This window comes from Carcharhinus amblyrhynchos, chromosome 30 (assembly GCF_965287045.1).
Source record: "Carcharhinus amblyrhynchos chromosome 30, sCarAmb.v2.hapA, whole genome shotgun sequence".
NCBI lineage: Eukaryota > Metazoa > Chordata > Chondrichthyes > Carcharhiniformes > Carcharhinidae > Carcharhinus > Carcharhinus amblyrhynchos.
Genome location: NC_137353.1, coordinates 17,015,542 through 17,031,638, shown reverse-complemented (window position 1 = coordinate 17,031,638; position 16,097 = coordinate 17,015,542). Strand labels below are relative to the sequence as shown.

The 16,097-nt window shown below is 44.0% G+C and overlaps 1 protein-coding gene across 6 annotated transcripts in view; it reads left to right on the top strand.

Annotated features, from left to right (window-relative positions):
- Window positions 1-5,204: 5,204 nt before the first annotated feature.
- The window catches only part of slc45a1 (solute carrier family 45 member 1), a 37,257-nt gene continuing 26,364 nt past the window's right edge, over window positions 5,205-16,097 (top strand). For 3 of the 6 annotated variants that reach the window (XM_080215021.1, XM_080215022.1, XM_080215017.1), the window contains exons 1-3: window positions 5,205-5,371; window positions 8,610-9,041; window positions 15,039-15,131. In XM_080215021.1, the coding sequence (XP_080071147.1) occupies window positions 8,648-9,041; window positions 15,039-15,131 (487 nt within the window). In that variant the 5' untranslated portion in view covers window positions 5,205-5,371; window positions 8,610-8,647. Of the gene's footprint in view, window positions 5,441-5,520; window positions 5,699-6,099; window positions 6,139-8,609; window positions 9,042-15,038; window positions 15,132-16,097 lie in introns of those variants that run through there. The other 3 variants (XM_080215018.1, XM_080215019.1, XM_080215020.1) reach the window with 3 other exon arrangements.

Below are 16,097 nucleotides of genomic sequence, written 5' to 3'. Positions count from 1 at the left end.
ACCTGTGGTAATGCCCTGTTTGTAGCTCCGAGTCAAATTTTGTTTGAGAACTCTCCTGTGAAGTGCCTAGTGTCACGACTACTTTAAAGGCAGGAAATAAATGCATGTTGTTGTTATGTTTTTATTCTGTACCATTCAGCACCAGATACATTTTCCATTACGTTGAAGTCTAATTAAATACACGGTCAAAATTTTCCAGCTGTCCCTACCAGGGGGATCTTCCATTCCCACCAATAGCGACCTCCACTGCAGATTCCCCAATGGTGAAGAATGCAAATGACAAGAAAACCTGTTGACAGCAGCGAGACTGGAAATCCCACCGCCAGCCAATGGCAGGCTGCTTCCACCACAGGGTTGTAGAAAATCCCATCCATAATTCCTGTTGGTTCCTTTTGCAGCAACAACTATTGTCCTTCCCCATTAATCATACTTCTCTGAAACTGAAGAATCTGCAATCAATGTAATGTTTTTAATTAAATTTCCCTTAGCAGGTGGTAAACTTCATACTGAAACTGGATGTTGCTGTAGGGTGAACCTCAGTTCAAAGTTCCAACGGTCACCACTTTAAAATTGGATTAGATTTCCCCGCTTAACAAACACTAGCTAAAGCTAAAGGCTGAGAGTTAAAATTACTACAGTACAAGGGAAAATCAATTACAATGCTACATTTGTTGTGGTGATGTGATACAGTTCATTCAGAAAGTCCAAATTGCTGTGGCACATGCACTTTCACATGCACATTGTAGTCTGGAGATATGGATAACAATGGTAGAAACACCAGCATCCTTTCCATCACATAACTGACCAAGAATCTCTCCCGTTCTTCCCACCAGACATTGGAGTATGTTGAAAAGATTTGGCTGGGTTTCAACACATCTTCCTTGTTCATCAAGTCGAGGAGTGGGAATCAAACCTGGAGCTTCTTGCTCAGAGGCTGGGACATTCCCTACTATGTTAGAAGATATCCGTTCTTTTACCCTTTGGAACAAACAGATAAATTAACTAATGAATTTACAGCCCCTTAAAGGGGCACTTTAAGAAAGGACAAAATTTTAAATGAAACTTAATAAATCAAATTATACCATGTTTTTGGAGCAGATGCAATTCAATCCCTGCAGCATTCACCAGATCTCAAGCATACCAGTGGACACCACACATGCTGCTTCTGCAGGGCACTGGGTTATGAATGTAGCTGCAGAATAATGGCAGGGAGTCAGGCCTAATGACCCTCCCCATGGCCATTACCTGGATCTGTTAATGACCACCTGGGCCAGGCACAAGAACAGAACCATGATCTGCTCAAACTCCTCTGTACCAGGTAGCCAAAGATCAGGAGCATGGGGCTGTAGTGCGACCAAAACCTGAGAAACAGCCCCTTCAGATAATCAAACAGGGGCTGCAACTTCTGGCAATCTATATAAGCATGGAACATAGAGTCCTCAAGGGCACAGAAAGTACAGACAACCTGGAAGTCCATGAACCATTTTAACCCACAGTTGCATGGGCTTATGACAAATGACCAAAGGTTTGGTAAAAGAGGTAGGTTTTAAGGAATATCTAAAGGAGGAAAATGAGTTAGACAGATGAGAGCGGTCAGGGAGGTATGCCAGAGCTAAGGCAATTGAAGATGCAGCCTCGAACAATGGAGTGACTAAAATCACTTTTGTTTTAGATGTTTGTGGGAAATGGACATTGCTCCCCATGGTTCTGTGATTGATGGGAAGGAAGGGGATGCTAAGGAGAGGAGCAGTGATGGGGAGGGAGGCAGTGGTGGGAATGGAGGGAAGGGATGATAGGGCTGAAGAGGTATTGGGAAGGGCAGTTAAAAGAGTTGTGGACCAGAGAGAACAGGGAAAAATAATTCTCCCTCATTGACTAAAATTCCTGCCTGTCCTCCCCTAATAATTGCTCCATTGATCACATGGTTCTGATTACCTCCCCACTGCAACCCTCATGAACACTACCCCAATACTACCCCTGCTCCTGTCCACTCACACTTCACACACTACTCCCTCATCCTGTGCGTTTCCTCAGCAGCTGCCACTCACAAAGATGCTTATGTCACACTCCTATTTATTGACTACAGCTCTGCTTTCAACACCATTATTCCTATAAAACTCATCTCTAAACTTCATGGCCTCAGGCTCAGCTCCTCTCTCTGTGACTAGATCCCAGACTTCCTGTTGGAGAGAAAATCCAAGTAGGTTAAAGAAATTTCAAATAATCAGGGATTTAAGTCACAAACAAAATACTAGCAATAAGTGAAATGACTTCAGATCGGACTAACAGTTTAACAGAGAAACTGCCTGCATGAAGGCACATAAGAATGACATTTGAACAACTATTTCTGATTTAAACATGAATTTTGGCATTTTAAATGTATTAACTGTATTTTATAAAATTAATTGTGCACTTTAGCCAAAAGCAGGGATGATGGGATGAAGCCTTAGCCAATAGAGCCACATTTTTTGGATACAATGAAACCTCAGAATGTGCAAGTTCTTATCAGTGAAAGTAAGGTTTTCAGGGCTACTTATGAATAGAGTTTTTCACACTATCCAGATAAGGTTTGTCCCTTCTCAGACGTGAGAATGTGCATCAGTTTTGTTTGGCCAGGGATGTTGCAGGAGTTGGTGAACCCTTAACTGACCTATGTATCTGATGTGTCAGGCGTGACTAGGTAACAGAAGAAGAAACATCAGCAATAGGGGGAGGAAGCATCCAGATTCTATGCACCAATGAAATCCCCTGCTGTCAGAGGATAGAGTGCAATTAGCTAAAGTATGTGACAAGTGTTATTATTGATTGATTTATATTGAACATGATTTGATCATAACTAATGGAAGGCTGGAAAATTTGACATGAAAAATGTATAATTCATCAGTCTGGGCATTGTAACCTCAGAGTGGTACTGAAATGCTCAGAGCCTTTTCTTATAGTGAGGCATTGACTGCCCACTGCTCATTCTCCCATTGATTGTTGATTAATAAAAATTTAAACCAGGACACTGGCTTTTCTGAATATTTCTATTGGATGAAGTTTTGGCAATACCTAGCCTCCAGAGAACTCTGCAGCACCTCCTAACGCACAGACCGCAATCAGTAAGGACAGGCAAAGACACCTCCTCCACGATTATCCTCAACACTGGTGCCCCACAAGACTGTGTCCTCAGCTCCTTATTCTACTCCTTATACACTCATGACTGTGTGACCAAATTCTGCTCCAAATCCATTTTCAAGTTTGCTGATGACACCACCGTAGTGGGTCAGATCTCAAACAATGATGAGACAAATTACAGAAAGGAAATAGAAAATCTGATTAAATGATGCGATGACAGTAATCTCTCCCTCAATGTCAGTAAAATGAAGGAAATAATGATCAACTTCAGGAAGTTTAATGGAGGACATGCTCCTGGCTACATTAACAGGGATGAAGTGAAAATGGTCAAGAGCTTCAGTTTCCAGATCACCAACAACCTATCCTAGTCCCTCCATGCTGATGCTATAGTTAAGAAAGCCCACCAACACCTCTACTTTCTCAGGAGGCTAAGGAAATTCAGGATGTCTGCTATGACTCTCACCAATTTTTACAGATGCACCACAAAAAACATCCTTCCTGGATGTATCACAGCTTGGTATGGCTCCTGCTCTGATCAAGACTGCAAGAAACTACAAAGGGTAATAAGAACATAAGAACTAGGAGTCGGAGTAGATCGTCTGGTCCCTTGAGCCTGCCCCACCATTCAATAAGATTATGGCTGATCTTTTCATGGACTCAACTCCACTTACCCACCCTCTCACAATAATCCTTAATTCCTATACTGTTCAAATATTTTATCTATTTTTGCCTTAAAAACATTCAACAAGATAGCTTCATCTGCTTCACTGAGCAGTGAATTCCAGATTCACAAGCCTTTGGATGAAGAAGTTCCTCCTCAACTCAGTCCTAAATCTGCTCCCCCTTATTTTGAGACTATGCCCCCTAGTTCTAGTGAACGTAGCCCAGTCCATCACTCAAACCAGCCTCCGAGCCATTGACTTTATCTATAGTTCTTGCTGCCTCAGAAAAACAGCTGGCATGATCAAGGACCCCATGCACCCCAGACATACTCTCTTCTACCTTCTTTCGTCGGGATAAAGATACAAACGTCTGAGATCATCTATCAACCGACTCAAGAACAGCTTCTTCCCTGCTCCCATCAGACTTTTGAATGTACCTACCTTATATTAAATTGACCTTTTTCTACACACTAGCTATGACTGTAACACTTATGTTCTGCACCTTCTTTCCTTTACCCCATGTGCTCTATGAACAGTATGTTTTGTGTGTATAGTGCACAAGAAACAATACTTTTCACTGTATACCAATACATGTGACAATAATAAGTCAAATCAAATCAAGAACTCCCCCACAACAGCACAGCAGCACAGTGGTTAGCATTGCTGCCTCATGGCACTAAAGCTCTGAGATTGATTCCTAGCTTGGGTCACTGTCTGTGCAGAGTCTGCACATTCTCCCATGTCTATGTGGGGTTCCTCCAGATGCTCTGGTTTCCACCCACAATCGGAAAGAAGTGCTGGTTAGGTGCATTGACCATACTCAATTCTCCCTTGGTGTACCTGAACAGGTGCCAGAGTGTGGTGACTAGGGAATTTTCACAGTAACTTCATTGCAGTATTAATGTAAGCCTACTTGTCACAATAATAAACAAAATAAAGTACTCACTGCCCATATCCTTTCACTGCCCCCCAATTATGTCTATCACTGCTCAGCTTCCCCATCAACTTCTCTCTGTTTTGTTTTGCTTGCTGCTGCTCATTGCTGTACTCTCCCTCTTTTAATTCTGTTCTGAAGAAGTCATATTGGACTCAAAACATTAGCTGGAATGCTACCGCCCCGGCGGGATTTTACGGTTTCGGCCAAGCAAGACTGTAAAATCCTGCCCATTAACCCTTTATCTCTCCATAAACGCTGTCAGACCTTCTGAGTTTTTCTAGAATGTTCTGCTTTTTATTATTAGTTCTGCGGGTCTTTAATGCTGGGGTTTGCTCTCAGCTCTGTGATTGGTAGATTTGGGATTTATTATCCACACACAGGCTTCGTAACAAGGGAGGTTTTTGGGTCTGAGCTCTGCCTTTCCATTGGTGGTGACTAAGACTGCACCTGCCTCTTGTGTTAGTATTAATCCCCTGTTAGGGCCTGAGGCTGGCTGCAGGAGCACTCATTGCACTGTGATTGTATAATGCGGGAAAGGGAGACAGAGAGATGGAGAGACAATGAGTGACTGAAGAAAGGAAACATGCAGGAGGAGGAGGGGCAGGGCAGAGCTCCCCACCCCAGGAACAGGATGTAAGAAGCAGCCTAGCCGGAGGTAATTACAGCCAGCCTCAGATTGAGCTTTTGTGCGCAGATTATTGAGAAACATGAGCAGCCTATACTGGTGAGGAGGATGGGTGATGGGGTTCCTGTTACTGTACAGCTTGTCTCTCCCTGTCACATGCTGAGATTGCCGTAGGATGAGGGAGGCTGACGGACGAATGGGGCTTTTGTTAACTCTAGGCAGTTTGCAGTCGCCTTTTATTCAAGGCAAACAAATCAGAAATTTGAAACAATGAGAGAATGTGGGGTCTGTCAGGACTGATCAGAAACAGCAAGAACAATCTGAGGGCGACTGCAAAAAAACGGAAAGTAAATCAAGGTGTGAAATGCTGCTGTTTGAGGATTTACATTAATAAATTACATGAATTATTACAGGGAGATTTTTTTAAACAGTGAGTTATTGATTCTATCAATTGTACTGTGAATTCTCAGTTACAATTATTTTGTTTTAAAGGCATGGCTTAAATTGAAAGAGAGCTTTGCAGATTGCTTGTGTGACGTTCTATTGCAGCAGTGTTGCTGTGTGAATGGACCTATAGAGTAGCTCGATCGTGCCCTGCTCTGTCTCTGGTCTCCCTCACGCAGCGATACAGCAGCAATGTGGCAGCTCTTCCCAGGGCAGTCAGCTGTGGGAGTTGTTCATATTTTAGGCCTCAACTAGACCGTTGTGTTATTGGGCTCCTGATTCTTTACTGGTGATGTGTCAGCTGCGATACTAAAAACAATCTGAATGTTCAAATTAAACAAATGAGACTGCAGGTATACAGTATATACGATGTACAAATAGTTAAAGCAGTGTGGCTACAATGTGCATGTGGATCATAACCACCGTATCTACATATCATGGAATCCCTTATGTATTTGTGTGTGAGTGCACGAGTATGTGTGATATTGAGACTAAGTGAATTTGTGACTGAATGTGTTTGTGAACATGAGTGCGACTAATGTGTATGTGAGAGTGAGTGGGCATAAGAAAGTGAATGAAAGGATTCATGTGTGTGAGTGTGAACACGAGAATATAAGTGTGTATCCTGAGTCCAAAACGCTGTATCTGTGAGCTGGACCAAGGTCAGAGAGCAGCTTTGCATCCTTATTTCTTGTCCCTTGTGCTGTTCTGCACTCCCCTCTGTCCCACACTCATCCACATCATTCCACTCCTTGTACTCAGCTCCCACCCCCACAACTTTCTCCCCTCTGGTTCACACTCCCGGATACCATTCCCCACCCTCACACTCAACCCCCCCCCCCCCACCGCATTCTCCTCTCCCCTGTACTGCCTCTGCTTCACACTCCTCTATCTGCCTTCTGCTCTGCGCTCCATCCCCACCTGTAACTCACCTGTGTGCTGCATCCCCACCACCACACATTCTCTCCCTCAATCAATCATTTCTGCACTTTGCTGTCATTTTGGGTTCACTTGATGCCTATGCTCAAGTCTCTGAGTCCTCATCAGAGACAGAGTTTGTTTCCTTTTTTTAAGCTGCTTTTGACCTCCTTCTGTCACAGATTCCCATATTTCATTGGCAGATCCGCTGAGGCTCATAGATTGGGTAAATGTTTTATGTGTTGAGATTTCACTCTAAAGGTGTATACTGAGCTAGCTCATCTCAGTCCAGCTGGGATGATATGATTGTCCAAGTTTGGAAGCATGGGACCGCCTTTGTCCTTGATTCACTGTTGAATGGTTTCAGTGGAATCCTCAATAGAAAATGCATCAGGCCCCAATCTTCAACAGTGAGAGGAGAGCAGAGGGTCCTCAACTGAAAGGTTAACTGTCTTCACAGATGTTGCCTCACTTATGGATACTGTTTCCAGTACCTGCAACATTTCCACTTGTGAATTGAGAAGATCAGTTTTCATTTTTAATGGGGGAGGGGTGGGACAGGAATCTCTGTTCGGTGACATTCCTATTAAACCATTAACCAGGTAAATGTTGCTGTCTTGTTTTGCCTTTGATGACTGAAGGATTCTTATCATTTGAAGAATACCTTGGTGCTGGTACCATGCTAACTGAGCATCTTGGAACTAAATTAATAGTGGAGGGACCCTGTCTGGTGGCCAGGAGAGCTTCTCAGCATCTCCCCAGTGACATCAGGTTCAACAAGGAGCAACAAACTCCAAATGATGTCACCAACAATCCTTATTCAACCTGAACAAAATTGAAGAGGATTATTGGACACAGAGCATTTGCCATCTGCAGTGACTCCAGGGCTAAGTGCACTGTCATATCAGTGGCTAAGACAACAAAGCAATCCTCAGCTTTAATTCTGAATCTGCTTGGGGAACATGAGTGGGCTTTAATTTATCACAGCATTTCTGAGGTAGGAAAGGAGTACTGTTTGTGATGGTTCCTCTTCCTGATCTCTGTCCATAAAATCACAGAATCCCTACAGTGCGGAAGGAGGCCATTTGGCCCATCGAGTCTGCACTGACAACAATCCTACCAAGGCCCTAATCCCGTAACCCCACTAATCTGTCTAACCTGTGTGTTCCCCGACACACAGGGGCAATTTAACATTGCCAATGCACCTAACCGACACATCCTTGGACTGTGGGAGGAAACTGGAGTACCCGGAGGAAACCTACGCGAACGTGCAGACTCTGCACAGACAATGATCCAAGCCGGGAATCGAACCCTGATCCCTGGAGCTGTGAGGCAGCAATGCTAACCACTGTTCCACTGTATCTCTTTCCAATGAATTAAATAGAATTTATATCACAGAATCAGGCCCTTCAGTGTACACATACCACATTAATTTCCTCCCACCTAATTTCATTTAAGGCAATATCTTTTTATTCCTTTTTTTATATGCTTATCCATCTTCCTCATAAATTGATCCAATATATGATGGTCAATACCGCAGTCTAACAACTCTAGTTTAAGGCACTTTCTGGAATTTCCGAATGGATTTATTAGTGATTATTGTATATTTATGGTCCCTAATTTGGTCTTCCCAAAGGTGGAAACATTTTCTTTTTTGTCTATCCTATGTCCCCCTTTGTCATTTAAAGACCTTGATCAGCTTACTCCTCAGTCTTCTCTTTTTAGAGAGCAGTGACACAGCTGGAAAATGCATGATGAGGGGAGGTTCCCCTCTTCAATCCCTCCAAATCAGCAGGACTGCAGCATAGGCTATGGAAACTGTCAGATGATGTAGCTTGGATTGTTGAGCAGTTTATGAATGAATTACCATGTACATAACCCACAGATCTCTATCTTTTCTCTGCAGAAAGAAGCTAATTGGAAGGAAGGTATCAGGACGACACAATGACCTCCCCAAACGCAACCACCCCCAGTGATGCACTGTTTCCAAATCCAACTTCTCAGGCAAACTGGTGTCCCCCTGCTTGTGCTTTCCCCCATTCCACCGCCCAACACATCAGCCACCGTGCCAACAATTACAAGCGGCATCCCAAAAGAAGGAAGTTCATCCGGCCTTCCCCCCCTCCTCCCCCCAATACTCCAATTCCCATTGAGCTCATTGATTTCAGTGAGATCCCGCCGCGACATTCCTTCTTGGAACTGCTTTTCAATGGATGTATTCTGTTTGGGATTGAGTTCAGCTATGCAATGGAGACAGCCTATGTCACTCCTATCCTCCTACAGATGGGCTTGCCAGATGAACTGTACAGCATGGTTTGGTTCATCAGTCCCATATTAGGTATGGTACATTTTTTCAGTGTATATTCAGAGGTGTTATGTATTGTGCCTGCAGCACAATCTGTTTTAATCCTTATATGGTGGACAAATAACTGCGAGTAGACAGCTTGTTAGTCCAACCAATATTTATTTAAATCCACACAATCAATAATCACCCACCCAATCAATGATAAGTTAGCTTACAGGAAAATACTAAAGTTCAAGTCCAATACAAGATCTTGACTTAACTTTGCATGACCAAGCAGATACTGGCTTTTATCTGTGCACTGGTCTCAGTAGTCGTCTGCATTTTTGGTCGCCGCACTTGCGCAAGGATATTTTGGCCTTGGAGGGAGTGCAGAGGAGATTCACTAGGCTGATACCGGAGATGAGGGGGTTGGACTATGAAGAGAGACTAAATAGACTGGGTCTGTACTCATTGGAGTTTAGAAGGATGAGGGGGGATCTTAGAGACATATAAGATAATGAAAGGGATGGATAGGATAGAGGTAGAGAGATTCTTCCTGCTCAAAGGACAACAGGTCTAGAGGGCACAGCCTCAAGGTAAGGGGGAGCAGTTTAGAACGGAGTTGAGGAGGAACTTCTTCACTCAAAGGGTGGTGAATCTCTGAAATTCTCTGCCCGTTGAAGTGGTGGAGGCTACCTCGCTAAATATATTTAAGACACGGGTAGATAGGTTTTTGGTAGGCAAGGGAATTAAGGGTTATGGGGAGAAAGCGGGAAAGTGGAACTGAGCCACTTCAGATCAGCCATGATCTTATTGAATGGCGGGGCAGGCCCGAAGGGCTAGATGGCCTACTCCTGCTCCTGCTTCTTATGTTCTTATGTATTGTCTGCTCCTTTGGTATGGTCTGGTACTCTGGCTTTGTTCCTTCCTTCCTTCTCGGATGTGCTGACTCTCCTCGTGCTGGTCATCGCTGGCGATGTTCATGTTGTTGTAGCTCATTCGTGGGGTCAGAGGGAGAGAGATTCCTGGTTGCGCAGCACCCTTTATAACCTGTTGGGTTTCATGCCCCTTTTGGCCATTGCCAATCAATCAATCAGGACTTGATCGATAAAACCCAATCGGGTGATACCACACCAATCTCTGGGTGTGTCCCCAACAGCCATGTCTGTAGGTGCTGGTGGCACATAGAGTTAACACCTTCTCCCCAAAACAAGGGGCCATGGTGCCCTCATGTCTGGTAAACAATCCAGTGTGACCAGAAAGTCTCTTTCATCCTGGAGATGAAACAACTGTGTGACCAGAAAATCTCTTCCATCCTAGAAATGACCCATATCCTGTTTATTCACTCATCAGGATTATAGCCTGTTTGTCTCTGTCTTTAGGTTGCAGCCTGTCATTTTAGTTCTCGCCCTGTTGTCCCAGAGTGCTTTACAAATCGCCATTTTAGATGGCCCATTTGGCCACATATGTATAGTTACTCAGTGGAGTCTCGCTCTGACGTTGGACTAGCCACAGTGGGAAGAACATATGACTCAGTCTGGACAAATGCTGTGTACTGAGGAGGCAATATATCCCCTAAAAATAAAGACTTCTGGTACCCAGGAGTGACAAATCCTTGATTAGGGAAAGCTTGGATTTGCAAAGGGTAAGCCATAGCTGATGAACCTACTTGAATTTTTTGAAGAGGTGGCTGAAATAGTGCACAGGGGAATGACTTGGATGTTAACTGTATGGACTTCTACATCATGTTTGATAAAGTCCATGGTGAGAAACTGTTAGCTGAAGTTTAAGCTCATGGAATCAAAGGCAACATATTGACAGGGTTAGGAAATTTGCTGAAATAGGGGTCAGAGAGTAGGGATAATGGACAGATACACTCATTAACAGGATGTGGCTAGTGATTTCACACAAAGATCAGTGTTGAGGTCTAAACTATTCATCCTCTTCAGTAATGACTTAGATAATGGGATGGAAAGTCACTTATCAACATTTGTTGATGACACAAAGAAAGGCAATATTGTAAATGGAAGCATTGAATCATAAAGAAATATTAATGGATTAAGCAGATGGGCAAAACATAGAATCCCTACAGTGCAGAAAGAGACCATCTGGCCCATCGAGTCTGCACTGACCATAATCCCACCCAGGCCCTACCCCCTTATCCCTACACATTTACCCACTAATCTACACATTTCAGGACACAAAGGGGCAATTTTAGCGTGTCCAATCAACCTAGCCCGCACATCTTTGGACTGTGGGAAGAAACCAGAGCACCCAGAAGAAACCCATGCAGACACAAGGAGAATGCACAAACTCCACACAGACAGTGACCCAAGCTGGGAATCAAACCCAAGTCCCTGGAGCTGTGAAGCAGCAGTGCTAACCACTGTGCTACTCTGCTGCCCTAGTGTCAAACAGTGGCAAATAGTTTTAAATATAGATAAAGATGAGGGCATTCACTTTGGAGCTATGAAGGATAGAACAAGGTATTTTCTAAATGGTGAAAAATTAGAATCGGTGAAGGTCCAAAGAGACTGGGGGTCCAGGTATACAGCTCACGAAAGTGTCATGAACTAGTACAGAAAATAATCAAAAAGGAATGGTGGTGTTTATATCTAGGAACTAGAAAGCAAGTGAATGCCTCAGTTATATAAAGTCCTGGTCAGATCACATCTGACATTCTGCCCAGTAAGGGCACTGCACCTTAGGAAAGGCATATTGGTCTTGGAGGGAGTGCAGTATAGATTTGATACTTCCTGTGGTCCTATTTCCAGTTCTAAAGCACTTTTCAAGACCTCAGTTATAAGGAGAGATTAAGCATACTAGAATTGTATTCCCTGGGTGAGAACCTACAGCCTCACTCATCCTGAAAAGTAAAATCCTACCCGAGGTCAACAGACCTTCCTGTGCTCCACCCCTCGTCCACTCTGATTCCTGTGGCGGGTGGGCCACTAAAATTCCGGACCCATGTACATGGAGGGAGCCAATTTCTACTGGTTGGCGAGCTTCTGGTAAGACTATGAGTTTAAAAATTACAGCCAGACCTTTCTGGAGTGGAATTAGCAAACACCTTTACAGTCAAAGGGTGGTGGACGTATGGAACTCTCTTCCGCAAATGATAGATGATTGTTAATTTTTAACCTAAGATTAATTTTTGATTTTTGAAGATATTAAGGGAGGAGACATAGGGCAAAGGAAGGTATACAGAGTAAGGTTACCGATCAGCCATGATCTCATTGAATGGTGGAACAAACTTGAGGGACTAACTGGCCTCATCCTGTTCCTATCATCCTATTTCCATTCTAAAGTACCTTTCAAGACCTCAGCATGTCCCAACACACTTCAGTGCTTTTGACATGTTATTTGGGTGTATCACATAATTGTAGGAAGGGGTCAATAGGGTCCATGTATTGTCTTTTTCCTTCGCTCACGCTCGGTTTATTTACTATTTATTTCTCTTTCTATTTCCCTTCAGATTTCTGACTGATAATGTAGTTCATCCGGGCCAACTGGTCCAGGATTGTTCTTAGTCTACAGGAGGCTCTTCCCATTTCTCCATGTCACCATCCTATCTGCATAATTTTGTATTTCGTTCTGCCTCATATACTTAAATGGCTTCCACCTAAATGATGACATTCATGATGGTCACAAACACAATGATGTTGCAGTATCCTTAGTAATGGGTAAAAGTACTCATTTATGAAGACAAGAATAGAAAGAGCATGAGGGGAGAAAGAATGTTAGAACAAAACGAAGGGAGAAGTGGATAAAGTGGCAAAGGTAGAACATTTGCAGTACAATGTAACCTTGAAAATGATGTGGCTTTGCCGGCGTTGGACTGGGGTAAACACAATAAAAAGTCTGACAACACCAGGTTTTAGTCCAACCGATTTATTTGATAGTAAACTCACTAGCTTTCGAGGGGATTCCCTCTTCTTCAGGTGAATGGAGAGTTCTGGCCTCGGACAGAGCGTATAAAGCACAGACAGTTTAGAGATTACTGATTAGAATGCAAATCTTTACACCTAACCTGCTGTTCAAGTCGTAAAGTGGCTGACAATGTGTGTGGAAGGAGCACTGATCACAGATTAAAGAGATGTGTATTGTCTCCAGGCAGTACAGTAAATGAGGTTTTGTAAACCCAGGCGAGTCACGGGGGTTACAGATAGTGCGACATGAACCCAAGATCCCTGTTGAGACCGTCCTCGTGTGTGGAACTTGGCTATCAGTCTCTGCTCAGCGACTCTGCGCTGTCGTGTGTCGTGAAGGCCACCTTGGAGAATGCTTACCCAAAGGTCAGAGGCTGAATGCCTGTGACCACTGAAGTGTTCGCCAACAAGAAGGGAACAGTCTTGCCTGGTGATTGTCAAGCGATGTTCATTCATCTGTTGTCGTAACGTCTGTATGGTCTCCCCAACGTACCATGCTTCGGGACATCCTTTTTTGCAACGTATCAGGTAGACGATGTTGGCCGAGTTGCAAGAGTATTTACTGTGTGCCTGGTGGATGGTATTCTCACGTGTGATGATGGTACATGTCGATGATCCAGCATGTCTTGCAGAGGTTGCTGTGGCAAGGTTGTGTGGTATTGTGGTCACTGTTCTCCTGAAGGCTGGGTAGTTTGCTGCGAACAATGGTCTGTTTGAGATTGCGTGGTTGTCTGAAGGCAAGAAGTGTGGGTGTGGGGATGGCCCTGGCGAGATGTTCGTCTTCATCAATGATATGTTGAAGACTCCGGAGAAGATGTCGTAGCTTCTCCGCTCCGGGGAAGTACTGGACAACGAAGGGTACTCTGTCCACTGTGTCCCGTGTTTGTCTTCTGAGGAGATCGGTGCGGTTTTTCACTGTGGTGCATCGGAACTGTCGATCTGAGTCGAGCGCCATATCCTGTTCTTTATGTGGGCATCTTTCAGCGTCTGGAGGTGTCTGTCACGATCCTCCTCGTCTGAGCAAATCCTGTGTATACGGAGGGCTTGTCCGTAGGGAATGGCTTCTTTAACATGTTTAGGGTGGAAGCTGGAGAAGTGGAGCATTGTGAGATTGTCTGTGGGCTTGCGGTACAGTGAGGTGCTGAGGTGACTGTCCTTGATGGAGATGCGTGTGTCCAAGAATGCAACTGATTCTGGGGAATAGTCCATGGTGAGTCTGATGGTGGGGTGGAATTTGTTGATATCATCATATAGTTGTTTCAGTGATTGTTCACCATGAGGCCAAAGGAAAAAAATGTCATCAATGTATCTAGTGTATAGCATCGGTTGAAGATTCTGTGCAGTGAGGAAGTCTTGTTCAAACCTGTGCATGAAGATGTTGGCGTATTGAGGTGCGAATTTGGTCCCCATGGCTGTTCCGTGTGTCTGGATGAAAAACTGGTTGTTGAAGGTGAAGACATTGTGGTCCAGGATAAAGTGGATGAGTTGTAAAATTGCATCTGGAAACTGGCAGTTGTCAGCATTGAGTACTGAGGCAGTTGCAGCAATGCCATCGTTGTGGGGGATGTTGGTGTAGAGCGCCGAGACATCCATTGTGACGAGGAGTGTCCCTGGTTCAATTGCTCCATGTGTGCTGAGTTTCTGTAGGAAACCCCTAATGTCGCGACAAAAGCTGGGGGTTCTTTGTACAATGGGTTTCAGGATGCCCTCGACGTAGCCAGAGAGGTTCTCACAGAGTCCCATTGCCCGATACTGAGGCCAGAACTCTCCATTCACCTGAAGAAGAGGGAATCCCCTCGAAAGCTAGTGAGTTTACTATCAAATAAATCGGTTGGACTAAAACCTGGTGTTGTCAGACTTTTTACCTTGAAAATGTGCAGCATTGCTGTTGGGATATTTGTGGGAGGTAGTTCAGTATTATGCACTGTGGGGTATTTGTTGCAGGTATTTCAGTGTTATATACTGTGGGGTATTTGTTGCAGGCATTTCAGTGTTATATACTGTGTGGGTATTTGTGAGGGTGGACAGTGTTACATATTATGACGGCATTTGATGCGTGGGGTCGGAGTTACTTCCTGTGGCTTATTTGCTGGTCTCATCACCTGTCTGTCTGTGGTTGCAGGTTTCTTGGTTCAGCCTGTGTTGGGTGCCTGGAGTGACAGCTGTTCTTCACGCTTTGGCCGGCGCAGACCCTTCATATTGGTTCTTGCAATCGGTGAGTTACAAAGAGTTGGAACCTCCCAGAAGTACCTCAGTCCCAAGGAAAGGTTCATGGTTTTGGGCTGCGTCTTCTGAAGTGACCAAATGGGTACTATGAAGGAATCGAGAGATTTGAATATGTTATTAGTTCCAGGAGATAAAAGAATTCAAGACCTGGAAAAACAGTTAAACAGAAGAACATTAGGAGTGAGGATGGACTTCAGGGAACATTCTGATTCAGCGGATAATTAGGTAGGGAATAAATCACCAGGGGAGGACATTGTAACAGAAAGTAAATGGGTACAAGGCAATTAAATAGTTTGTGAGAAAGTAGTGAGAGAAATGGGGAGAAGGTGAATAGATGGTGTTGAGGGATGTGGTGAATGAGTAATGCTGCTTTGTTTTCAAAAGGTTTTGGTCTGTTTCTCTTGTGATGCCTGTTATTCGAACATGCTGGTTCACATCCAGTTTTGATCCTAGTTTCATTCCAGCTCCTAGTTTAATTCTGTTCTATGTTTACTTTCCTGAGCGCAGGCACCACTGTGATAGCTTTGACCTTCAAAGGGGATTCGTGAAGGCCCGTGGTGTCAATCACGTATCTCAAATTCTTCAGCTAAGGACTGGAAGAACTTGCATTTGTCCTTGTGGACATATAGCCCATAGTCTTCCATTCTCTGAAGAATGGCATCCAAATTACAAAGATGTACTTTGTCTCTTCCAGTGACTAGTGGACTCTGCTCAGTCCACTCGGACTGATCCTTTGCTCTTTGAAACAATGCTGGAGCTGATGTATACCAAATGGTATTTTTCGGTACCGGAACAAACCATTGTGTCACCATTGTCAGAAGTTCCTGTGACATCTAGTCTACACTTATTTGTAAGTAAGCTTGGCTTAGATCTTTTTTTAAAGAATTTTGGCTGCATGCCTATCCTGCAAATAGGTCATCAATGTGAGGTTTAGGGTGACTTTGAAGTATCCACA